Consider the following 25,554-nt stretch of genomic DNA (forward strand, 5'->3'; position numbering starts at 1 on the left):
CCACATATGTAATTTTTTAAATTTCTAGTAGCCACATTTAAAAATATAAAAATAAACAGGTAAAATTAATTTTTAAAACATTTTACTTAAATCATATATGAAATATCATCTCAATTGTAGGCAATGCAAAAACATGATTAATGAGATATTCTGCATCCCCTTTTGCATTGAGTCTTTGAAATGTGGTGTGTATTTTGCACTGACAGCACATCTCACTTGGGACAAGCCCCATTCCACATGCTCAACAGCCACGCATGGCTCATGGCTCTGTTCAGGATGGTGCCAGACTAGAACATGGCTTTGTGAGCTCAGCAGGGGATAGGAGACACTAGCAGGTGTCCAGCATAAGCCCATCTCACTCGATGCACAGAAACATACACACACACTCACTCTAAACTCTCATCCAAGCCCTTTCATGTAAATCAAGGGAAGTGAGATCCTTAGGTCATCACCCCAGACTCGAGTCTTACAGCCCTTTGTTCCCACTCTGCCAACACGTCCCCCGATGGACTAAACCTGGCCTCATCTGGGGTCAGAAAGGCCTCCTTGGAGAACTGGATGTTTGAGGGGCGATCCAAAGGAAGAGAAGGTGTCCACCAGGAGGAGGGAGGGGGAAAGAGGAAAGCAAGTGTCCTGCTCCCACTGTGGCGTGCAATCCACCCCGGCTCCCCGTCCACATTTCCACACCGTGCAGACCCACCTTGAGCTCCACCACGCGGTTGAAGTGGGTCCTCAGCACCTCTTTGATGGATGTGATGATATACTCCTGCACGGCTCTGCGGGCCAGCACTGCAAGGCAGGGCAGTGTCATTATGAATGTGCAGAGGACCCACGGGCTCCCTTGGTCTCAGTGTGGAGCAAAAAGACCCCGTGCGTTCTCCTCCCTCCTCCCAGTTCCACCTTCCCCGACTACTTGGCTCCCTGCCTGCTCCTCCTCTCCTGCCATCTTCTTCCTTTCTATCCCTCATCCCTACCCCAACCAACACGCAGAACCAGGCTGCTGATCAACCGCACGTTGTACTTCAGTGCGTATGAACAGGACACTGGCTTGATGCACACCTGCCACTTCTCAGGAGGAACAAGTGGGAAAGTCTGATGGCAGGCCACAGTCACTAGACTTGTTCAGACATGACATCCGGGGTACTCCAGTTCCTGCGACTAAAACAGTCGAGCAGCTGCAAGAGAAGCTACTGCCTGTTGGCCAGTAACTCAGACGGCAGGCTGGGGAGAAGGTCAACGTCTGTGACCCAGTTCAGAGGATACTAAGTCACCCCATGTTGCTCTCCTTGGCTTCTCTGATGGCTCAGCTGGTAAAGAATCTGCCTGCAATGCAGGAGAGCCAGATTCAATCCCTGGCTCAGGAAGATCCCCTGGAGAAGGGAATGGCTACCCACTCCAGTATTCTTGCCTAGAGAATTCTATGGGCAGAGGAGACTGGCGGGCTAGTCTGTGGGGTCACAAAGAGTCAGACACCACTGAGTAACTAACATTTTCATATATAAACAAAGTTCCCCCTCTTTTCCAGGAAAAGTGAGAATGGCAAATGAGTAACAAATTGCAGCGGAGGCCCTTACACGTTTGTCCAACTAACTGCTTGAACTAAACATGAAGGTGTTTTACTTTAACTGTGTCGTCTATGCATCCAATGGGTTATGAGCTAGAAAGACAAAGATCCTAGCAAACACTTTTAAGGCTCACTTAAATCTGTTTTCATTGCTGCTAATCTGTAATATTTTGTGGGCATTTACTATATAGGCCAGGCACTGGGTTAAAGTATTTTATATGTGTTAACGCATTGAAATCTCTATAACAACCCAAAGTAGTAAGTGCCACCATCCTCCCTGTTTAACAGTTGTGGAAACTGAGGCTTAGAGAAGCTAACTGTCCGGAGAACTCATAGGAGCTGGTAAAACAGTGAGGAGTTGTCTGGATCCAGAGCTTATACTTTGCCCCAAAGCTGCACATCATATATGCGTTTCATATTAGCACCTTTGGAAGATCACCCCAAATGAGAGAAGGGACGTGAAGCAGGGGCTTACCAGTTGTGATCAAATAGGCATCAGGAACTGTAATGTCACACACATATGGCGACTTGGTGGTGACCAGCGCTGGAGTATGAGCTGATGCTTCGGGAGTGGGGGTGGTCACGGGATGAAGGGACAGTGCGGGGAGAACCGTGCTGCCCTCGTGGGGATCCTGACTGGCAGTTCTGCTGTTCAGGGTGGTGTGACCAGAATTCTCAGGGGCACCACTGGTATCAGATATGCTTGCTTCAGTAGAGGTGTTCCTTGGTAAATCCGCGGGTGTGAAGGACGGCCCATGCGAACCACCTGTAGGCTCCGTAGGTAGAAGCGAGGGGGTCACGTCGGGAACAGAGGAGGATGCTGATGGCAGGTACCCGGCAGTGACCAGCACCGTGCTGGTAGGGGTGACTTCCGAGAAAGAGGGTAAGACAGACATGCGATCGCTTATAGCACTGATACCACCAGAAGGTGTCGGCGTTGAAAAGAGAGAAGGTTCAGTTAAAACAGGTGAAGTAAGAACAGCAGTCCAAAGTGACATGAAGTGAGAGTCAGCAGTCAAAACAGGCTCGGAGCTGGAGGGCACCAGTGTGGTGACTGCGGATTCATGGGACATGAGTGAAAACTCAACAGAGGAGGTAGTTTCAGTGAAAGCTGAGGTAAAATGAGCTTCAGTATCTGTCAGCGACACTGTGGGCGCTTCAGAAAACTTCAGAGAATCAGAGGGGAAGCTGGAGTGTCGTGACATTGCAGAGTAACCAGGGAGAAGAGTGAACGTGCTTAAAAGAAAATCTGAGCTTGGCCAGGGCTGAGAAAACTCCAGGTTTGTGGAACCGGGAATAGAGGGCTGCGGTGACTGAGAATTGATTGCATCGGTCAATGTAGGTGTCTCAACCAAGCTGGAAAACTCCTGAGAAACAAAGGTAGACAGATCCCTTGGCCTCAGAGATGGAGAAGCAAATAGTTCTGAAGATGGAGGGACACTGCTGCTGTATTCCAGCGGTGGAGTAGAGAAAAAGCTGGATGCAGAACCCCAAATACTTGCAGTTTCAAGTTGGGAAAAACTGACAGGTTCTCGGTCCAGGAAAAGCGAAGACACTGCCGGCGGGGCCGAACTGTAAGACGTAAAAAGACCTGGTCTGCTGACGGCAAGCGATGGTGTGTTTCCGTCTGCTGCGATGGGGAAAGAAGAGTCAAGAAGGACGCCGGGGGTGACCGAGGATGGCACGGCTGTCACGCTGGACGGCATCACTTGAGCGACAGAGGAGGAGCCCAGAGCAGCGTCAGGTGACACAGGCACGGACAGGTGGCCGTGGGGAGGGTACACCTGCACGGTCACTACACTGCTCATCTCCCACTCGGCTGAAACACCGACGCTGGTGGCCGAGATTTCCCCAGATGGAGAAGACAGAGGAACCATCGGCCTGGAGGGGAAAAGTGTATTAAACTCTTGAGAATCTTCCTCAAATTCAGAGAAGTCCGTGACGACGCTGCTCAGTGGAGAGATGCTGCTGGCTTCCAAGGGGGTGGGGGACAGGGTCTCAGCACCATCGCCCGATCCCACGTCCTTCTCTGTGAGGCTCGTTGACAGCACGGGCCGGGACGACACTGCAGCGCAGGACACACACCACGTGTATGGTCTGGACAAAGACACCGGGGTCCGGACAGGGGAGTCACCCGCACCACTTGGGACCACTGAGTAGCCAGGCAATTCTGATGCCTCATTGGAGTCGCCGGGAAGAAAGCGGTTATGTGACATGCCAGCTGATTGAGCAGAATAGGATCCAGATGCCAGAGGAGTTGGAAACAAAGCCCAATGTGCACTGCTGCTGCTGAAAGCGAGGACCATCGGCGACAGAGCTGCAGGACGGTGTGTGCCTGGAGAGACGGTTTTGTCTAGACTCTGACCCAAAGCAGTGGTGACATCAGGGTACCTGTCTGTATCTATGGCCAGAGCATCCTCTGGAGGTGGTGAGACCTGCCCTGATGGGGGAGATGGCTGCTGAGTAACATCATCACCTGGTGGCCGGGACTCAGAAGACCACGAGCTAAGAAGGAGGGTTCCTGAGCCCTCTGCTCCTGAAGCCATGATCTCTGGCAAAGTTCTGCTTGACATGTGCCCACAAGCATCAGAAGGATAAAACGCCAAATTCCTACTAGGCATTGGAATGATTCCCTCGGAAGTGGGAAAAGCTGACCGAAAAGCATTGAAATGACTGGGGAGTTCAGCATACGTGGTTGGTTGGTGCACTCTGTTTAGCCAGGCTGGTGTCACGTCTTCATCTTGTAAAGGTATGACGGGTAACGACGGAGTCAGCACGGAGTCTAAGGTTTCTTTGGGCAGCTCCGGCGGACTGACTGTGACGTATCGTACCGGAGAAACCACACGGGAGGTCGTCCAATAAGTCTCTGGCAAGAAGTTGTCCATTTCATCGTCATCAAGGACCTCGTTGCTCGTCACTGCCACATAATTTGCCGCAAAGATGCTGGGATCTGCTGTACTTTGGGTCCATTTTCCTTGGTTAAAAAAGGCTGCATCAAAAGTCGTGGTGGGTGGAGATGATGTGACGTGGAGAGAACTGCTTTGCGGGGACCCTGGAGCAGTTTCTGTTAAGGCCACGTATGCAGTGCTGGGCACAGCACCTTCCCTCAGCATGAGCTCCGCGGAGGAGAAAGAAAGATTGTGCTGTTCCAGAGGGAGCTCATCTAAGAAAATAACAGCCGAGTTCAGTTGAAAGGCAATGAAAAGTCACACTGATAACATTTTGTTTCAGATATGAAAATATTCTCCATCAACAGATACCCACTCACTGAATATCCACAATTCAAAAAAAGTTAAACAACCAATTGGAAGCCAGAAATTGCCAGTTAACTGTCAGCATAATACCTGCAAATACTCATAAATTTGAGCACCACCTTTTACTTAAGCGTGTTGTGCCTGTCTGTATACACACACTAACATGTTCCTCTTGCCTTATCACACCACCACAGAACACTATAAATAGAGGAGGACGCACAGAGCCGTCTCATCTCTTCTCTCTCATTTATCACTGAGAAAGAGAAGTTCGGAGAAGGTAACTAAATCAGTTACATGACCACCCAGGTGCGGGTGGAGCTGGAATCTCAGTAGAAGCCTGCCTTGATGCCCAAGCCCGTTTTCCTATTCTTTCAGAAGAGTTGGCTCTAACGAGAAATGAACATGACTACTCTGACAGCACCACGCGCTATGCAGGGAAGAGAGTTCAGCAGTTTCCCAGTTGTAGGCCCTTCCACATCCAGGCTCACCTCTCACCCTTCCCTGCTCTGCTCTCACACCGTCCCAACTACACTCTGGCTCAGTGAGCTACCTGCAGTTCCCCAAGCCCAGATCCTCTGTGGCTCAGTGATCTACCTGCAGTTCCCCAAGCCCAGATCCTCTGTGGCTCAGTGATCTGCACATCTGTCTCCTTCTCTGTGGGGACGCCCTCCCCCTGCTCTCCACCTGGATTATTTCTACCAGTCCTGCAGATACAGCCCAGGTACCAGCTCCCTCCTCAACACTCCAAAGGCGGGTGACTGTCTCTCCCTACTTTTCTACCTGTCACATCCCTGATCGTGTCCCACTGAAATGAACTGTCTGCTCATTACACTCTGAGCATTTTGAGGACAGGAACTATTGATCTCTCTCCCTACTACCTAGCACAGTGAGTGACTTTTACTAACAGCTCAATAAGTGAAAAGTGAAAGTCGCTCAGACGTGTCTGACTTTTTGCAACCCCATGGACTATACAGTTCATGAAATTCTCCAGGCCACAATACTGGAGTAGGCAGCCATTCCCAAGCCAGGGATCAAATCCAGGTCTGCAACAGGCAGATTCTTTACCAGCTGAGCCACAGGGAAGCCCAAGAATACTGGAGTGGGTAAGCCTATCCCTTCTCCAATGGATCTTCCCAACCCAGGAATCAAACTGGGATCTTTTGCATTGCAGGTGGATTCTTTACCAACTGAGCCATCAGGGAAGCCCTTTAAACTCAATATACAATATAAAATACACAGCAAACAGCAACTTAGACATAGCTGAAGATTTAGTGAACTGGGGAACAGACCTAGAAATTATTCAGAATGGAGCACAGAGAAACAAAATGAGGAGACATACAAAAGAAAGCAGTGAAGAACGTATAGAAGGCAAAATGAGATAGAGCAACACACACTGGATCAAAGTTTTAAAAAAAATAGTGGAGGGAACTGGGTGGAGGCAATATTAAAAGAGATAGTGCTAGGAACTCTTCAATAAGAGACATGAATGTTTCAATTCAGGAAGACAAAGAATCGCAAATCAGGTGAATTGTTTTTAAAAACCCATATTGACACACGTGATGATACCATAGGACACCAAAGACCAAAAAATAAATAGATAAATAATAATAATTGTGCAGGTAGTCAGAGAAAAGGAATGGCAATTAACCATCAGGTAACTACTTCACAGAACTAGGAGCCAACTAACAGTGAAACAATAATGTCTTCAACGTGCTGAGAGAAAATATCTGACACCTAGACTTGAATAACCAGTAGTACTCTCTATTTTTAAAAATAAGGACAGTTTCAGATTTTTAAAAGTGGTTATACTAACAGAAGACCAATAGAAGAGTCTCTCTAAATAAGGATATACATCAAAAGAAAAGGTGATTATCCTGGAGGGAAGATCTGAGAATAAACAGAGAATAAAGGAATGGTAAAATGTGGTTAAATCTAAACAAGCATTGATGTTATAAATGAACAATAAAAATACTATTTAATCTGTAAGGTTACAAGAGACCTAATACAGAATTAAAATAGCTTGTTACACGGCATAGAAGTGGAAAGAGCGGCATTTAGACAAAACTGAATAGATCTTGTGTGTACACACTAAACTTTGTAAATTATATTCAATCTTTTATTTATATAGATGAACTATTTCTAGCTGGTTCCGTTAGCATCTGAAAGTTACAAATTTACACCAGACAGAAGCTGCTTACTTTAAAGCTGCTCACTTTCTGTGGACTATGACTTTTAAAAATGAATAGATAATTAAAGAAGAAAGTTGTTTCTCAGAGATTTTAGGTTGTTTCATAGCAATATCTATTAGGCATCTGTTGTCTTCCATACAACTAGGCTCGAGCATTTCTGGTCTATATGCTTTTACTATTTACCTGCCACATCCCAAGCACGAGTAAAAGTAAAGATGGTACTTATGACAAACACAGTAAAGTAGCAGCTGCTCTCCTCCACAGTAAAGGCTAAGATGTGATAGATTCGAGAAGTAAAATAACAACATGTGCAACTATGCAGCACATAGATTCAAAAGTTTTCCTAAGAATAAATTATTTTATGTGCTTGAAAGCTCTGCTATGATTTATTTTGAAATAGAAGACCTGAAGAAAGAGCAAGATCCCTTTTTAATCGAATCAGAAACATACTCATAAGTGCACTGGAAAACTGCAAGAGATAAAACAGCAAATAGAGAAGCGTTTAGTGGCTAATTTATGAGCCCAAGCATCTGATGCAACTTAGAATTCAATCAATTCTGCCTACAAAGGACAGGGAACAGGGAAGGCAAAGTGATCAAAAGAATGAAAAATTCTCCTGGCTAGTAAAACAGGAACAAAAACTTCCTATTAAGAACTGTGAGGTGAGCCAAGCCATGGTGCGTTCTTCCCCTGCCTTCTGGCCAAGTCCCAGGAGAAAGACATCAGCTCTAAAGAGACAGCCGCTGAAATGCCATGGGAATCACTTCTGTAGTTAATTCAGGAAGAGATTAGAAAACCCAGGTGAGTCTCTCCCAGCAGAAAAGTCTTCAGAGACTCTAATTTCAAGCCCTGTAGATCAGTTTTCAAGCACTCTAGTTCACACACGAGTGCAAAGTTCTCTCTTTGACAACATGGAGAAAGGAATGGGGATGATACACGCGTGATGGGGGATCTTGTTAAGATACAGGCACTGTCAGGCAGGGCCCAGGCAGGAGAGGGCCCGCTGAGCTTCTGCATGGCATCCAGGTGGGGCTAGATCCAACCACACTCTAAGTATCAAGTACTGAGCCACTTTCTTCTGTGTAGACGGTACAACAAACCTTGCACCCCCTTCTCCTTTGTAGGTCCCTGCCAAGCTGTATGGAACAGAGCAGAAAGTGCCCAAGTGCCATGCAGATTCATAGTGATGAAAAATTCACAATGCAAACCCTCAGAAAGCACATCAGAGGTGAACCCCAAAGTGAACTAGACTTTGGGTGACAATGCTGTGTCAGTGTAGGTTCATTTACTGAAACAAATGTACCATCTGGTGGGGGATGTTAACAATGGGGGAGGCTATAAGTGGGTGGGGGCAGGGAGTATATGGGAAATCTCTCTACCTTCCTCTCAATTTTGCTAACTGAGTGAACCTAAAACTGTTCTTTAAAAAAAAATAAAATAAAATCTTGGGAATTCCCTGGTGATCCAATAGTTAGTCAGGACTTCATGTTTTCACTGCTGAGGGCCTGGGTTCAATCCCTGGTCGAGCAACTAAGATACCACAAGCTGCACAGTATGGCCAAAAAACAAAACAAATAATAATATTTTAAAAAATGAAACTTTTTAAAAACTCATGTGTGAGCTGCCTGTCTCGAGGAAGTTGCTGGTCTCATTCACACATGCATAATTTGGTATTTATCCTTTTTGAAGGTTGTATTTTTCCATCTGGAAACCTTCCCTAAATACACTAGTCAAACATGGCATCGTGGACTTTTCAAGCTGAATGGATCCTTTAAGAACTTGGCAACCCCCTCGCATGGCAAATGAGGCTCAGGGTTTAAGCTGACTTGCTCAAAATAGCATCAGGGCAGAGCCAGCCTAGAAAGGCAGGTTCCTAAGCCCTCACTGGTTGAATGCTCTTCACACCACACCAGGCTGAGGCAAATCAGCCTATTTCATTAAGACTGCTAGTGGAGAAATTACATTGAAAAACATGCTAAGTTGTGTTATAAATGAACTGAAAAGCACATGCTAAATTCTGTGCCCCTGAAACCTATGCCAAGGCATGCTGTTTGAGCTGTGAGGTCCCACTGTCCATGCGGGGCAGCTCACAGCTGCAGGCACGGGCGCTCAGAAAACAAAACATCCTCTGAGGGCTGGCCTGGAAAACCCAAGGGACGGCAACATCAAAAACCTCTAAAGAGCTTTCATCCAAATAGAACCATTACTTCTGCTTCTCTGCTGAACTGTGGAGTTTGCAAAGCAGGGTGAGTCATCTCCACTCCATGGCTATTAAGTCCGCCACAAAACAAGAGCCCGCTAGAATCTCTAGGTGTTTAAAAACAAAAGCAGTCAGATAATTAAACCAATACCCAATGTGGCAAATCTTCAACACCTTTTATCCTACTTCTTAGGCTGTCCTAAGAGGGATTTTAGTGCCGTTCTTAAAACCATCCTCCTCCTCTTCCTACCTTTCATTTTTCTCTCCCTGGTTTAGAAAAGACTGTGTCTCTTCTCTTTCTTTCTCCAACCCCAACTGTCTATTAATACCTTCTACCAGCTACCTCCTACTTTCTACTCTCTCCTCCAAGTGGTACTGTTTTTATTACCAAATATCGAGTAGATAAGAAATACTACTAACAAAGATGTATTTATCAGATCGCATATATATAGTAACAGAAAGAACATCTCAGTTTTATGTGCTCTTTTGATGAATAGAAATTATCAGTTTTAATGTGGTCAAGTTTATCAATCTTTTCTGTAATTGTTTGAGATTTGTGTGTCTGTGTCTCAAGATGGAAAGCTTAAATTCTTCCCTACAGTAAATGCTATCATGATATCCGTTAAAAGCATAAAGCAAGAATGACACGATCAGAATAAGGATCTAAAAGTCCCTCCTACTACAGCGTGAAGAACAGGTTAACCAGGGCCAAGGCGAGATGCTGAGTAAATGGGCTTCTGAGAACTCTTGTTAATTTTGCAGCTTTGCTTGATGTCTAAGATGCTTTCCAAATAAAAACCAAAATAAGTTGGGTTCTCACTCAGCAGGTTGGGCCTGGGGCTCAGGACTCGGTGTGGGTGTCTGTGTTCGCTGCTGTTCCTGTTGGGGTGGAACCTGTGTTTTGAAAACCACACCGTGGGTAATACTAACGCCAAGCACCAGGACCCTTCTTTGTGGGGACCAGGCTAGGAACAACGCTGATGGAACAACCCTCGAGAGAGGAAGAAGTAAAAGACGCAAAGCCCAGGGGGCTGGGAAGGAAGAAGGAAATGGGGTCCAGAGGGGAAGCCGCCTTTGACCCTCACCTGGAAGAGAGGGTAAGTACAGACGGGGCACCATGCAAGGACTTGCCGGAGAGTACTGAAGGGGATTCTGGCCTGGGGTGGGGACAGCAGCAACCAGGTCAGTGGAAAATGCTGAAACAGACATGAAAGGTATAGCCAGGCTCTGTCGGGGGAGCTACAGTCTGAAACCAGAGGGCAGGCTTCACAGGTCCCATGTAGTTTGGGAAACTGTGGTTCCCGATTCAGCATTTCAGGCTGGATCTGGGGGCTCAGCCAAAGAACAATCACCAAAGAGCCCTCTGCACAGAAGACTCAACCTTGAGGCAAATAAATAGTAACTGCTGGCCAGTCCTCAGTATTTTAAAGACCTCAGGTGGCACAAGTGGTAAAGAATCCAACTACCAATGCAAGAGATATAAGAGATGCAAGTTCAATCCCTGGGTCAGGAAGATCCCCTGGAGGAGGAAACAGCAACCCACTCCAGTATTCTTACTTGGAGAATCCCATGGACAGAGAGCCTGGTGGGCTACAGTCCATGGGGTTGCAAAGGGTCAGACACGACTGAAGCAACTGAGCATGCTCGCCAATCCTGGGTATTTTAAGACCTCAGCACTACATAAAAACTCCTTTTAGAAATCTTCCTTTGATATCCTTTGTTTCTTAACTCTTATTAAGTCACAAACACCAGTAAACTTCCTGAATCGCTGTAGCTCCCATCTGTCATGAACTGAACTGTGTTACCCAGGTCTCTGTGTTGAAGCTCTAACCCTCACTGTGATGGTGTTTGGAGATGGGGGCCTTTAGGGAGGTGATGTGGAGAAGGCAATGGCACCCCACTCCAGTACTCTTGCCTGGAAAATCCCATGGACGGACGAGCCTGGTAGGCTGCAGTCCATGAGGTCGCTAAGAGTCAGACACGCCTGAGCGACTTCACTCTCACTTTTCACTTTCATGCATTGGAGAAGGAAATGGCAACCCACTCCAGTGTTCTTGCCTGGAGAATCCCAGGGATGGGGGAGCCTGGTAGGAGGCCGTCTGTGGGGTTGCACAGAGTCGGACATGACTGAAGTGACTTAGCAGCAGCAGCAGCAGGGAGGTGATGGAGGTTAAAGGCAGTCATGAGGGTGGGGTCCTTCCTGATCCGACAGAACAGGACTGTTTATAAGAAGAGGGAAACCAGAGCTCATCGGCCCCGGGTGCCCAGGCACGGAGGAAAGGCCACGCAAGGACACAGCAAGAAGGCAGCATCCATAAGCACAGGAGTGGAGCCTTGACAGACACCAACCCTGCCGGCACCTTGATCGTAGACTCCAGCCTCAGAACTGCTGCTGCTGCTGCTAAGTCATTTCAGTCGTGTCCGACTCTGTGCGACCCCATAGACGGAAGCCTACCAGGCTCCCCCGTCCCTGGGATTCTCCAGGCAAGAACACTGGAGTGGGTTGCCATTTCCTTCTCCAATGTGTGAAAGTGAAAAGTGAAAGCGAAGCCGCTCAGTCGTGTCCAACCCTTAGCAACCCCACGGACTGCAGCCCACCAGGCTCCTCCATCCATGGGGTTTTCTAGGCAAGAGTACTGGAGTGGCTTGCCATTGCCTTCTCCCAGAACTAGAAGGAAGCTAATTCCTGTTTACATCACACAGTCTGGCGTTCTGTTAAGGCAGCTCAAGTGACCAAGACCACACCATTCACTCCTGGCTCAAGCAAAAGGCTCTGTGATGGAGTGGAGATGACAGGAAGCTTGTGGGCCTGAGGTCCGGTCCTGTTCTACCACAAGCTCAGGAGCTGCCGACCCTAAGTAACTCACCTCACATCCCTGGGTCTCAGCTACCTCTTCTCCTCATGAGATATAAGGTTCCTGAAAATGGGTGTGAAAGTGTGGACTTCCCCTGTCCAGGCCTGACATGGGACCCTATACTTGCTTGTGAGGGTTACTCAGTCAGGGTTCTCTGTTGTTCGCAGTGGAAACAGCTCTGGCCACATAAGCAGGAGGGGATTCAGTGGAAAGACACCAGAGGGTCTACAGAAATGAACAAGGTGGCTCCGGCTCAGAACACAGTGTGAGGCCGAACAGTGAGGGAGCTGGCAGGGGTCTCTACAAGGAGAGTCAGCTGACACCGCCCAGCTGGGACCACCACTGGCACAGCTGTCAGTGGACCCTCTGGGTCTTTGCTTCATGACCTCACTCCTGCAAAGTTCAAAGTCCAGCCAGGAATGCCCCACCAGCCATGCCCAGGTCACATGCCACACTGCCAGTCGACCTTGCAACCCATGGACCTTGGACATAATATGGATTCCCCAGAAAGGGAAAGAGTGGTCCCCAAACTGGCAAATGGCTACTACATCAGTAGTGGGGGCTTTGCTTTTAATTGGAAAAATAAAAGCTAATAAAAAAACACAGCACTGGCATAATACAATCCTGGTCAGAGAGGGAGATGACAGCTCCAGAACCTTCCACAGATAATGGGGTTCCGTTCTGTATCAAACTTGCTCAGCTCCCCGGAAGAAATCTGCTGTAATTAGTCACACCTTCCCCTTCCTCCTCAAGAGATGGAGATACAGATAACAATTAGTGACACCAGTGAAACAAGAAGAGAACGAGCAACTTCAGAAAACAACAATTGCAACCGTACAATCCTGAAATAATGGGTCCATGAAGCTTTTCCACAATGGAGACTATTATAGTTAAAACACTAGGATGGCTTCCCATCGGGATCTGGGCCTCTCTCCCTCTCTGCACGATTTTCTCATTTGAGGAGGTAAGGATATTAAAATGTTGGTTTAATTCAAAGCATGTTTGAATACTTGTTGGGAGATGTTCTGTCGCACTTTATTTTTTTCCTAAATAAAGTGCAATCCTCTTTTACCAACCTGGAAAGCAAGGCTGTCAGCACTTTAAGTAACCAAAACAAACTCAACTAAATACTCAATTCACTAAGAACAAAGGCAAAAAAACTCTCAGTCAGCCATCTGTTTCTAAAATAATTTAATTCAAAACACAGTCCCAGAACAACAGGGAAAAGGACACCATCAGCTTCAAGATAATCTTCCATCTCCAATTACGCTCGGAGCTGGAATGGCACACGACGTCCTGTGACTAAGCATGAGAGGGCACTTCACCCCCAAACATGGGAGCCTGAGGCCATCAGTCTCCACACAAACACACATGCCTGAAACCAAGCGACCAGGAGACACATCTGCCTCCTGGGTGGCTCTCCTCCCAACAGTCAAGAGCTTATGCTACAAGTTCAATACCTTAATTCACCTCTAAACTGAGTTTTGACTTTATATCAAGGGAGTCAGAGGCTTAAGAGAGAGAGTGGGGCCATGCTGGCTGGAAGCAGCAGCGTGGACAAAGGCTCCACATCTGGACAATGTGGCATGTGTTTGTGTAACAAACAGTAGTGGTTCCACTAGGTTGGAGAGAACACTAGGAAAGTTAGCTGAGGAGCGTGAGAATGTCAGTGAACAATGGGGGAGCCACTGGATATGTGCAGCAAAGTGGACTTCTTATCAAAATCACCCGCAGAACAAGAAAAAAAAAAACCTGGCAGAGCAGAGAGAAGCACAAAACATCGATCGCACCCACAGGTACACAGCCGACGGGGCAAGGAGAGAGGACTGTGTGACAGATAAGAATGCAAGAGAAGTTATAAGAGAGATTGCACAGAAGGCCAGTAATAAAGTTAGTTACTGATGACATGGATGGGGCAGGAAAGAAGAAAGGGTCCAAAGCAATTCTGAGTCACAGATTCAACTGCCCACTACAGACTATTCCACCTGGTTATCTAATGCATGTGTGCTCAGGCATGTCCGATTCTTTGCGACCCCACAGACTGTAGACCACCAGGCTCCTCTGTCCATGGGACTTCACAGGCAAGAATACTGGAGAGGGTTGCCATTTCCTTCTCCAGGGGATCTTTCTGACCCAGGGATCGAACCCGGGTCTCCTGCATTGGTAGACGGTTTCTTTACCACTGAGCCGCCTGGGAAGCCCTGAGTATCTAATAGGTATCTAACAGGCCCCCAAGAAAACCTGACCATCCCTCTTTGGATATTAGTAAGTCCTTCTTACAGTCAGGATCTTGTAATTCACTCTCAAATCCTTTGAACCCTACCACTACTGAAGTCTGTGCCCTTAACCACTGCTTGATCATCATCAGCCTCTGTGAGGAGACAGGCTTTCCAAGGGCCTGGAGTGCACAGGAGGCAGGGATGTTCTGATATCCTGGACACAAAACCTACTTCCTTGCTCACCCTGAGTTTGGTTCAAGAGCCAGGAGAACCGAGAGGATCCTTTAACATTCCTCTGATTACAAAGAAGCGGCTGTGGTGACAAGTGCTTCCTGAGTGCTATCACACACCACCAGGACAAAGGGTGGTGGCCCAGTAAGGGTGAACACCCCCGACATGACAATTTCCTATTCATCACAGCCTCCCAAGAGCTGTGTGACTACCTGCTTCCCATGTGCCCCAGCCCCCAGGGCTCTAGGCCCAAGGGGAGCCATGCTAAGAAATGCTGTAATCGTCAGGAAATTCAGCCTGAACAGAAGTGTGCTCCTGCCCACGGAAATCCATCGGGGCTGTGGTCTCTGCCCACCAGCCACAGCCCACCCTAAATTCCTGAAGCCTCTCCTAGCACCTTCAACCCATCTGGAAGGTGTTCTAACACAGAGATCCGATCCTTCCATTTCTGTGCATCTGAGGTTTCTCTAAAGCAAGAAGAGAAATAATCCTTCCACAGCATTCCAGTCTTAAGATCCTACAAGGGTTCCCAACAGCCTTCGGAAATCCAAAGTCCTCAGCTGTGACACAAGAGCCCCCATCTTCCGGTCACATCCTGTCCTGCTGGTGTCACCTCCCTGACAACCAGCCCACACACTCCCACCACGGAACGTTTTATCTGACCGCCCTGCTTTTGGAAAGGCTGGCTCCTCGCCTACAAATACCCATCCCTCCTCCTTTCTCTAACTCCAATCATGCTCCTAGACTTCTTGTTCCCATCACTTCCAGAACCTGTGTGTGCTTTTCTCATAAAACTGTGACGTTGGGCTTACTCATCTCCCTCCCCGAGCCGATGACCAAGATGCTTGGAGGAAAACACTGTATCGTTCACCAATCTGTCTCCCAGGTTTAGCCCAGAGCCAGACGTGTCCATTCATTCATCAATCATTCCCTTGTAAGTCCAACAAATGTCTACTGATGATGGAAGCAAACAGCAGGGCATGAAGTGTCAACTGGGACAGAAAGGTGTCCTGCTTGGGGGCCTCACGGTGGAGAAGAGGAGACAACCATTATAAACTGAGAAGATGGCTAAGGAAACAAGTCAGGGCTGGTGAGAATGGTGCCCAAGGCAGAGCACCAAGAGCTGGTGTGAATGGAGCTCGGCCAGCATGGGGAGCCTGGCTCGGGCGAGGCCCGTGGGGAAGGCAGGGAACCAAGTCCAGGTGGATGGAAATGTGACTCCAGCACCCAGCATAGTCATATGGGCCAAAGATACTGATTTGGTGATCATCTACAGAGAGATGGTAACAAACTGAAACAAATGACTCCATCAAGGCAGGGAGAAACAAGTTTGACCCCACACTCTACAGTGCTATGTTCATTTAAGGCGTGGTGGGAGAGCCCCGGATTCTACAGCAGTCAGAAGAGACCACCTTTAGCAACATTACCAAACAGAGTGCTATTTACATACACTTCTACAAGCCAACTCAGTCAAGCACACAAAATATTCTCCTCCTGACTTAATTTATTTCCATTCACTGACAATCTTCCCCAAACCCCCTCTTCTGCCTGTTTATTGGTATGAACAGCCTGCTGATTAGCAATTATCCATAGCGTTAACTCTCTAAGTATCTGTAATTATGACTTCTCTTGGTTTATTTGAGGGCTCCTGGGGACTTCAGGATGAGGAATAACATGAAGTTAACGTAAATACTAATTTGCCAAGAAACCAACCAGACCAAATATGCAGATAAGCCAAAAGGCAATTTTCCAAAGGCTGAGGTTCTACCAGCCTGGAGAGTTCTGTATTTGTTTTCGCTGTTTAAAGTGAAGTGTTCAAATGCCACCAATAAACCAATTTCGGCATTTTTTAACTTTTTATTATGAAAGTTTCAGACATATAGAAGCTAAAAGGCTGGAACACATTACCCAGTGTGAACACCAGCTTTCTGCCAGGCTCACTTCATCTACCCCTCCTACAGCTTTTTTTTAAATGAAAGTAAAAGCAAACCCCAGACACCATTTATTTCACTAGTATCTACTTCAGTATCTCTGACAAGGACTTTTAAAAAGCATAACCGCAATCATTATTGCAGCCAATAAAATTAAAAGTAATTCCTAATATCATCTAATTATCCATCCCACACTTAGCTTTCCTTGATGGCCTCAAAATATTTTTGTATAATTGCTTTTTTGCAAATCAAGATTGAACACAGGTGCACAACCGCTTAGGGTGATGTGTCTCCCAAGTCTCCTTTACTATTTTTCTTTTTTAAATCTCTCATTATTCACTTGCTGGAGAAAAAGGTCGTTTGCCCCTGTAGACAGCCCATGTTCTATATTTAGTTGACTATATGCTCATAGTGTCATTTAACACGTTCCTCCAACCCTCAGTTTTCTATAAAATGGGTGTTACATCAAAAGGCTTTATTATATTCAGGACAAGTGTTTTTGGCAAGAATACTTTCCAGGTGGTCCACTGCATCACATTAGGAGGTGCCTGATCCCTGAATGTCCCACTGGGAGTGATAACAACACTCATCCGGGGCTTTAGGTGGTGACAGCCTGCTCTATCCATCATAGAGCTCTCCATCAACGTCTCACCAGACAATGAAGCAGTCAGGAAGATCACTGCTTACATCTGCTATTTCATTAAGAAGGTTGAGTTTCTTAACCCTACCTTACTTAGAGATAGTCCCAATGCTCACAGATACAATTACAGAAAGAATAATTATTATTTGGTATCTGAAACAATAACATATTTGTTGTGTGTTTGAGAACATTTCTTAAGTTACCTTATTAGGAATTCAATACAAAGATGCTGACCCCTAGACTTTTCTTGAGAAAGATTACTTATAAATGACTGCGCATGTAATACAGTAGAGTTCTATGTCGGTCTCTCTCTCTCTCTCTGGAGTTCAAAGTTCCAGAAAGACAGTGAATAAAGAATCAAGAAAATCTTAGAAAATTATGCCCATTATGAAGGAGCAAGGGAGGAGGAAATAGAAATGGCAGAATATTTCCCAAAGCAGTACATTTATTTTAGTCCCTTTCCAAAGGAGAGATTAATGAAGTACCAAAATAACCTTAAGACATGATGGTTAAACAGTTTCAATTTCCACTGCTTCCCAAAGCTCTTAATTAGAGTTTCTAAAAAACAGCCAAAAAGAACCTGAAATCTTTTTCTTCCCTATCCCATAGTCAGATGTTAATAAACAGTATAATACCTGTGTGGACAGAAGCAGGAGACGTTGCCTCCAAAACTGGTAATGAGAGTTAATACTGCATGAAGAACCATTGAATGACCCTGAGAAAGTCTCTATCAATAGCCAAGCCTCCAGGGAGGCCTGTATTTCCCTCTTGCACTAGAGAACTTGCAGCTCACTGAACTTCACCAGCCTGAGGCAAGCAAGAGGGGAGGGGAAGGGGCACCCGTCGCCAGGTATGACCTCCAGGTATGATGACGAGAGAGGCTAAATGCCTCAAAGAGAAGAAATAACGCAACAATAAAAATGTTGCAATGACTGCCACTGAATTGTATACTTAATAATCAGTGAAATGGAAACCTTTATATTATGTATGTTTTACCATAGCAAAACCAAAAAAAAAAAATATATATATATATATGTTCCAATGGTCAACGGAGAGGTTTACAGGCTCTTCTCAACAGTAACCACCAATCTGTGCCAGCCGCTAGGATCCATTATCCTTCTCACTCTACTGGTGAAGGAGATGACCCAAAACATGAAGCACCTTGGTCAAGGCCCACGGTCAATAAATGGTTCAGGTGTGAACACGCATCCATCAGCTGCCACAGCACCTTGCTCTCTCACAACACCACACAGCCTCTCTGGGGAGGGTGTGTCGAGCTGCACTCAAAAGTTTTCAAGACACATTTCTAGACTGTCATTCTTGAATGGCTATACGCAAAAATCTTCATAATTACACAGCAAACAAGAATTCTATTATATATATATTTAAGATCTTTAAATTTTTATTTATTTTTGACTGCACTGGGTCTCAGTTGCTGCACGGGCTTTTCTCTGGTTGTGGCAAATGGGGGCTTCTCACTGCAGCAGCTTCTCTTAGTTGTGAAGCATGGGCTGTAGGGCTCACAGGCTTCAGCATCTGTAGCATGTGGGCTCAGTAATTGGGCTCCTAGGCTCTAGAGCACAGGCCCAATAGTTGTGGCACACAGGCTTGGCTGCTCCGCACACATGGGAACTTCCCAGATCAGGGATCAAACCCATGAATCGGCATGTGGATTCTTTACCAGTGAGCCATCAGGGAGGCCCCAAGAATTCCATATAATAAAAATGGCTTCCCAATTTGTTCCTTACATGCCAATACAGCCCGATCAACTTGAAAGGCATTAAACAGTATTTTTAAAAAACCATGCAGTAAAAATAACATCTCAACACTAAATCCAAAGAGGCACGAAGCTGGCTCCTGGCTCAGCTCTGCATCTGGACCGCAGGGTGCTGCCACAGGAGGACTCTGTCACTGGTAAAAGGTTGCCCAGGTCCACGGGAGCCTTCCAGGAAATGGGCTTTCTCGGGCTTTGGGCTGGTAACACATTTACTCCCCTGACAACCCGGATAAACTGGAGTTTGGGCCGGAAGCAGGAAAACTCAAGCAATGAATATAGAGCATCACTATCCCTGGCAACCTAGACACGGTTCCCCAGGGCCTCACACAGTAGACAACTACAACGTGTCCCTCCCTCCAGGTTGCCATCCTCAACACTAAGGAAAGAAGCACAGATATAATAACAGAGCTCCTCGTTTGTGACAAAGATGAGGACAATGGCTCCAGAGTGCTCACTCTGTGCCCAGATGCTTTTACAGGTCCTTCCTGATGTTCACAAAGCCCTCCAAGGAAGCTACTGTTAGCATCGCTGTTGCACCAACAAGGCAGGCAGGCTTACAGAGTTCGAGCCTGCCCAAAGCCTGGCAAGAGTCAGGACTAGGATCCTGGGCTGTCTGCCTCCAGCACCAACAACACTCAAAACTGTTACCCTGCATTAAGAAGACAACACGCACCTCAATACATGGTGACTATTTAAAAGCAACACCGTTGCCAAAAAGCCCAAGATAAGATGCTCCGTGTCATTAGTCATTAGGAAAATGCAAGTCAAAAACACAACGAGACACCAATTCGCACCCACTAGTATGGCCAGAATTTTTTTTAAAACAAGAAATAAAAAGAAAAAAAAATTTCTGGAAGATGTAGAGTAATTGTAATGCTCATACACTGCTGGTGCATCCACGATGGTAAAGGGTTTGCCCTTATGCAGAGAATCACCATATGACCCAGTAATACCATCCCTCGGTAAATACTTAAAAACACTGGAAACCAGGTGCTCAAAACCTTGTACAGGAATGTTCCCAGCAGTACTACTGACAATAGCCAACCCCTGGAAACAACTCCAACACTCATCAACAGGTGACTGGATAAACAAAGTGTAGTATATCCATACAATGCAATTTTATCTGGCCATAAAAAAGAACCAGGTTCTCAAACACACTTCAACCCGGATGAATCTTGAAAAGGTTACGCTAAGTGAAAGCAGCAGGACACACCCACAAAGACACGGACTGTATGATTCTATTTACATGAAATATCCTGAATCAACAAACCCAGTGAATGAGAAAACAGATTAGTGGTTGCCAGGGGCTGGGGGCGGGAGCAACAGAACTAGGCAGTGAATGGTGGTTACACACAACACTGCAAAATGTACTTAATGCCACAGAACTACACACTTTCAAAAGGTTTTTCAATGGTAATTTCAGGGTATGTGTGTTTTCCTACAATTTATTTATTGTTGCGCTGGGTCTTCATTGCTGCATGTGGGCTTTCTCTAGTTGCGGTGAGTGGGGGCTACTCTTCATTGCAGAGGACAGCCTTCTCATTTTGGTGGCTTCCCTTGTTTCAAAGCACGGGCTCCAGGTGTACAGGCTTTAGTAGCTTCAGCGCACAGACTCAGTAGTTGTGGCTCCAAGGCTCTATAGCTCAGGCTCAGTAGTTGTGGCTCACAGGATTTAGTGGCTCTGCAGCATGTGGAATCTTCCCAGATTTGACATTGAAATCGTGTCCTGTGTATTGGCAGGCAGATTCCTATCCACTGTACCACCAAGGAAGTCTCACAATTTTTTTTTAAAGCAACCAGTCCCAGGGCTTGAATACAAAAACTCCTAGGTGCAAAGTAAACCTTACCCCAACCTACTTTTGGTAAGCTCTTATTATTCTCAAATTGTCTTTCCTTTCTACCAGTGCAGTGTTTCTCAGAGTGGGCCTGCTCTCACAATCACCTGAAGACCTTTTAAGAATATGGATTTCCAGGCCTCTCTTCAGACTCTCCAAGGGGGGCAGGAATGCACAGTTTAACACCTGCCCCAGTGCCTCAGCATCACCTCTAAGACTCCCGTTCCTGTCCTTCTAGCCAGCAGGCCAGTTACTGAAGCTTCTCAAAAGAAAAGTGTTAATCAACTTCTTTCCACCTGCTGGCCGTGGATGCCTGGGTACCATCTCTGAGCTGTTAGCATCTGCTGTGTTCAGCTCTCAGCTGTACTTTCCAAGTCAAGCCCCTCCCCCCACAAACTGACAGAAGCTGACCTTGGCCCCACTATTCGCAGTTCTGTTCCACTTCTGATCCAGAGGTGGTTATCCTGTTTTTGAGACTGATGAAGTGAAGTACCGGAGAAGGCAATGGCAAGCCACTCCAGTACTATGGCCTAGAAAATCCCATGGATGGAGGAGCCTGGTAGGCTGCAGTCCGTGGGGTCGCTAAGGGTCGAACAAGACTGAGCGACTTCACTTTCACTTTTCACTTTCACACATTGGAGAAGGAAATGGCAACCCACTCCAGTGTTCTTGCCTGGAGAATCCCAGGGATGGGGGAGCCTGGTGGGCTTCCGTCTATGGGGTCGCACAGAGTCGGACACGACTGAAGTGACTTAGCAGCAGCAGAAGTACAGTGAAAGTCGCTCAGTCATGTCCAACTCTTTGCGACCCCATCGACTGTACAGTCTATGGAATTCTCTAGGCTAGAATACTGGAGTGGGTAGCCTTTCCCTTAGCCAGGGGATGTTCCCAACCCAGGGATCAAACCCAAGTCTCCCACACTGCAGGCAGATTCTTTACCTGCTGAGCCACCAGGGACTGCATTTCACCTACCAATGTCGAAAGCATGAACTCACACGTGCTGTCTTACCCAAAGACTGGTTTCTGTTTCCACTTCAAAACCAGACTGCTAACATGTTTTCTTCTAGGCATATTATTAATAAAATTCCTTCAAAACACAACAATTTTAACCTAAGTGGCAGTTTTAAAATGTATCCACAAGTTTAGGTCAACAGTAAGCTTGGCAATGAACATGTTTAAGCTGGCTCCCCCTCTCTGAGTTCACTGACTCCCCACCACTCCCCCAGTCTCTCTCCATCCTTTGCCAGCCTCTCCTCAGCCCTGTGTTTCTTATCTGCCTCCCATCTTCTCCCTTTCCTCAACGGAAATAAGATTATGAAATCAAATAATTAAGTATATACATTGTTACATTTACTGAGGGAGGTTTCTATTCTCTGCTTTTAAATACTGGTTACAATTTGTTCTTTTAAATAAACTTTTTTTTCTCCTCCTGCTTGTGTGTAAGCCTTGGTTGATTTCTCTAGAGGCATCAGTGGCCTCTAAGAGAAAAAGGCTCTTGATTGCTGATGCTATTTAAATAAGGAATACAGGGCATCCTCAGTGAGAATTTTAAACCACCCCACTGTCATGATACAATTCCTCCTTCTTCTGCTTGGCTACAGAGACAAAAAGAAAAGGCCCTCTTAGACCAAAGATATCCTGTGTGTGCTCAGTCATGTCTGACTCTCTGCAACCCCACAGACTGTGGCCCGCCAGGCTCCTCTATCCATGGGGATCCTCCAGGCAAGAATACTGGAGTGGGTTGCCATGCCCTCTTAGGGGATCTTCTGGACCCACGGATCAAACCCATATTTCCTGCTTCTCCTACATTGCAAGTGGATTCTTTACCAGTGAGTCACCAGGGAAGCCCCAAAATACCTTAAGACAGAACTTTTAAAAAATGAAAATGCAGGCCTTAAAGCAGTCTTATTAGAGGCACCTGGAGGTCCCCAGTTCTTTGGACTCCCAATCCATTGTCTGTAGTCTTCATCCCCACCCTGACAATGACAACAAACGTCCCTGCAAGGATACTGGCCCAGAGAAGAACCCCTGCTGTGTGCTGCATCTTCACTGGGGAGGCCTAGGGAGGGTAGAAAATAACCCCGCCCCCCGTCACCCTGGTGCCCCCACTGCCGTCTGGTGTAGGAAAATCCACAGCAGAATCAGGAAAGCCACAGCAGTGAGTTCACTTGGAGAATCAATGCTAATATTTATTGACTGCCTGCTATGTGTCAAGCACCCTGCAGGCATTATATCGTTTAATTTCCCCAACACAGTGTTTTACAAAGGTGGAAACTGAAGCTAGAGAGATTAGGGAACCTGCAAAGGCTGGCTGCTAGGAAGTCATGGAATTGGAATTTCGATGCAAGCCTCCAGCTCTGAGCACTCGACCCTCTGGTCAGACAGCCCAGGTGGTGGTCTCCAAACTGACGGGGTGACACACTCCATTAGTAAGTGATGAACCATGTGAAAGTATGACCTGCTCAATAAAAGGTTAATTTTAAAAAATTTTAAACAAAGTATATAATACCATGCCTGCTGATTCTGGCTAGAAGCTTGTGATCCAGCGTTTAGATAATACACTTGCTGGAAAACAGTTAAATTAGTGGAATTAAAATCCTCAAAGATACAAAAAGTGTCAGAGAGTCTGAAGGTTCTCCATTTGCAATCTCAGGAGACTCTTCGACACAAATGCCTAGAGAAGCAAGGGGGAGAAGAAGTTCAAGAGGGAACCTTGCCACTTGCTGGAAAATAGTTAAGTCACTGGAACCAAGAAAAACCTCAAAGATACAAAAGTTTCGGAGACTTTGAAGGTTCGTTCTCCTTTTGCGATCTCAGGAGACACACAAGCGTCTACAGACGAACCGGGAGAAGAGGTTCAGAAGTGAACCTTACAAAATAATGGGGACAGTGTGGAGGAAAGGGGTCACAGAGATTCAGTCCCAGCACAGTGCCCCAACTGAGGAAAGCAGGCTTGGTGAGGCCAAGTATTCGTTCACTAGAAGAGAAGACACACACCTACATTCTGATGCAAAATCTCCCGATTTTTAAAGGCTGGCAATTTCTCTGACATGTACAAATAATCTTCAAGTCAACGAAACCACTTCATCAGGCTTGAGCTCGAAGTCAGAGTAGAGGAGATGTTTGTGCCAGGATGAAGAGGCCCTAAAGCTACCTAGGAGTCGCCGGCATTCCCTGCAATTAATGCAGAGGCCCAGGGGCACTCAGGACCTGGGAGAGATCTGGAACCACCTGCAACAGCCCAGGATCCCAGAGACCCACGGGTATGTCACACACACCAAGCAAACACATCTGAGCCAGTCTCCAGCAGGGCATGGGGTAGCCTGTGCAAGTCCATGAGTGCAACGAACAGAACTGAAGTCAGCAAGCCCATGCCAAGCCACAAGCCTCCTAACTGACATTACATTTTCAGGAAGATGGCTGAGGCCACCTTACTTCAAGATCCACACAAAACTAACCCTAACCTTGGCAACAAGCTGTGGACAAGTTTGTGTATGATGTGACGGCACATGCTAATTTACCATTTCAGCTCTTACACCAGGATGGGGATTACCCTGGGAGAAGAGGACACACAGCGGAGCTTTGGAAGGGCAAGTGACATTCTATTTCTTGCTTTCAGTGTCATTATACTCCTGTATGGTTTGTGCAGGGCTTCCCTGGTGTCTCAGTGGTAAAGAATCTGCCTGCAAATGCAGCAAACAAGGGTTCAATTCCTGGAAGATCCCCTGGAGAAGGGAATGGCAACCCACCCCAGTATTCTTGCCTGGAGAATCCCAGGAAGAGAGGAGCCTGGCGGGCTACAGTTCATGGGGTTGCAAAGAGTGGGATAAGACTGAGAGGCTAAACAACAATGCTGTGCAAATTCACTAGGTTAAACACTTCAGAGCAATTTTCTATGTACACACGCAAAGGTATAGACAGATAAGGAGACAGAGAAATACATAAAATTTCAAAAGCTCGATTTCTATGAAACTTGAAAAATCCTTAAGACACTTCTAACAGATCCAAACACCCACACTAAGCTGCTCACTTAGTTAAAGCCACTCAACTACTGTTTGGAAAAGGAAAGGTTGCCTACAAGTCTTCCCTCTTTCTAGCCTTACTAGGCTTCAAGAAAAGAGAGTACACTGTGTGAGCTTAAATTTGGGCTGTGAGATGAATTCTCAAAAAGCTGTATGAAAACTGCCTCTGGAATCTCTAAATTCTATACGAATGCCTTAGGGGACTTGTCATTTAAAAACTATTCAGCACAAGAAGAATCACTTTCAGGGATTTCCCTGGTGGTCCAGTGGCTAGGGCTCCACATTGCCAATGCAGGGGACCCAGGTTTGATCCCTGGTCAGGCAACTAGATTCCACACGCCAGAACTAAGAGTTCACATGATGCAACTAAAGACCGGGCACAATCAACCAAAAAATATATACATATATAAAGAATGTGTGTGCTAAGTCACTTCAGTCGTGTCTGACTCTTTATGACCCTATGGACTGTGGCCCACCAGGCTCCTCTGTCCATGGGCTTCTCCAGGCAAGAGAATTCCCCATCGCCACAGCAGCTGCCATGCTCCTGCTCTCCCCTGGGGCTGAAACCTCACACTCCCATCAGATCATCTCTCCTGCTTTGATGAAACTATCGGCACCATCGCACACAAGGTCCCTGCCACCTTCACCCTCACCTCCATCCGCTCCGTCACCACAGTTACCTCCCTATCGCTCCTTCATCCCAAAGGTCAGGTGCACCTCTACCTTCCCCCAACCACACATCTTCTCCTCTGAATAAGCTGAATCCCAAACACGGCATCGCAGAAGGCAGGCTCCACAGGACTCCTCCATCAATTGACTTCTTCTCTCCCTTTTCCT

The 25,554-nt window shown here is 46.6% G+C and overlaps 1 protein-coding gene across 2 annotated transcripts in view; it reads right to left on the reverse strand.

Moving 5' to 3' along the window:
* KIAA1549 (KIAA1549 ortholog) overlaps positions 1 to 25,554 on the reverse strand; it is a 127,916-nt gene that overhangs the window by 74,663 nt on the left and 27,699 nt on the right. For both annotated transcript variants that reach the window (XM_055421335.2, XM_088834684.1), the window contains exons 2-3: positions 2,040 to 4,727; positions 701 to 789 (exon numbers count right to left, since the gene is read on the reverse strand). In XM_055421335.2, the coding sequence (XP_055277310.2) occupies positions 701 to 789; positions 2,040 to 4,727 (2,777 nt within the window). The remainder of the gene's footprint in view (positions 1 to 700; positions 790 to 2,039; positions 4,728 to 25,554) is intronic.

The sequence above is a fragment of the Moschus berezovskii genome, chromosome 3, assembly GCF_049115385.1.
Source record: "Moschus berezovskii isolate FMDL1 chromosome 3, NW_MosBer_1.0, whole genome shotgun sequence".
Classification (NCBI taxonomy): domain Eukaryota; kingdom Metazoa; phylum Chordata; class Mammalia; order Artiodactyla; family Moschidae; genus Moschus; species Moschus berezovskii.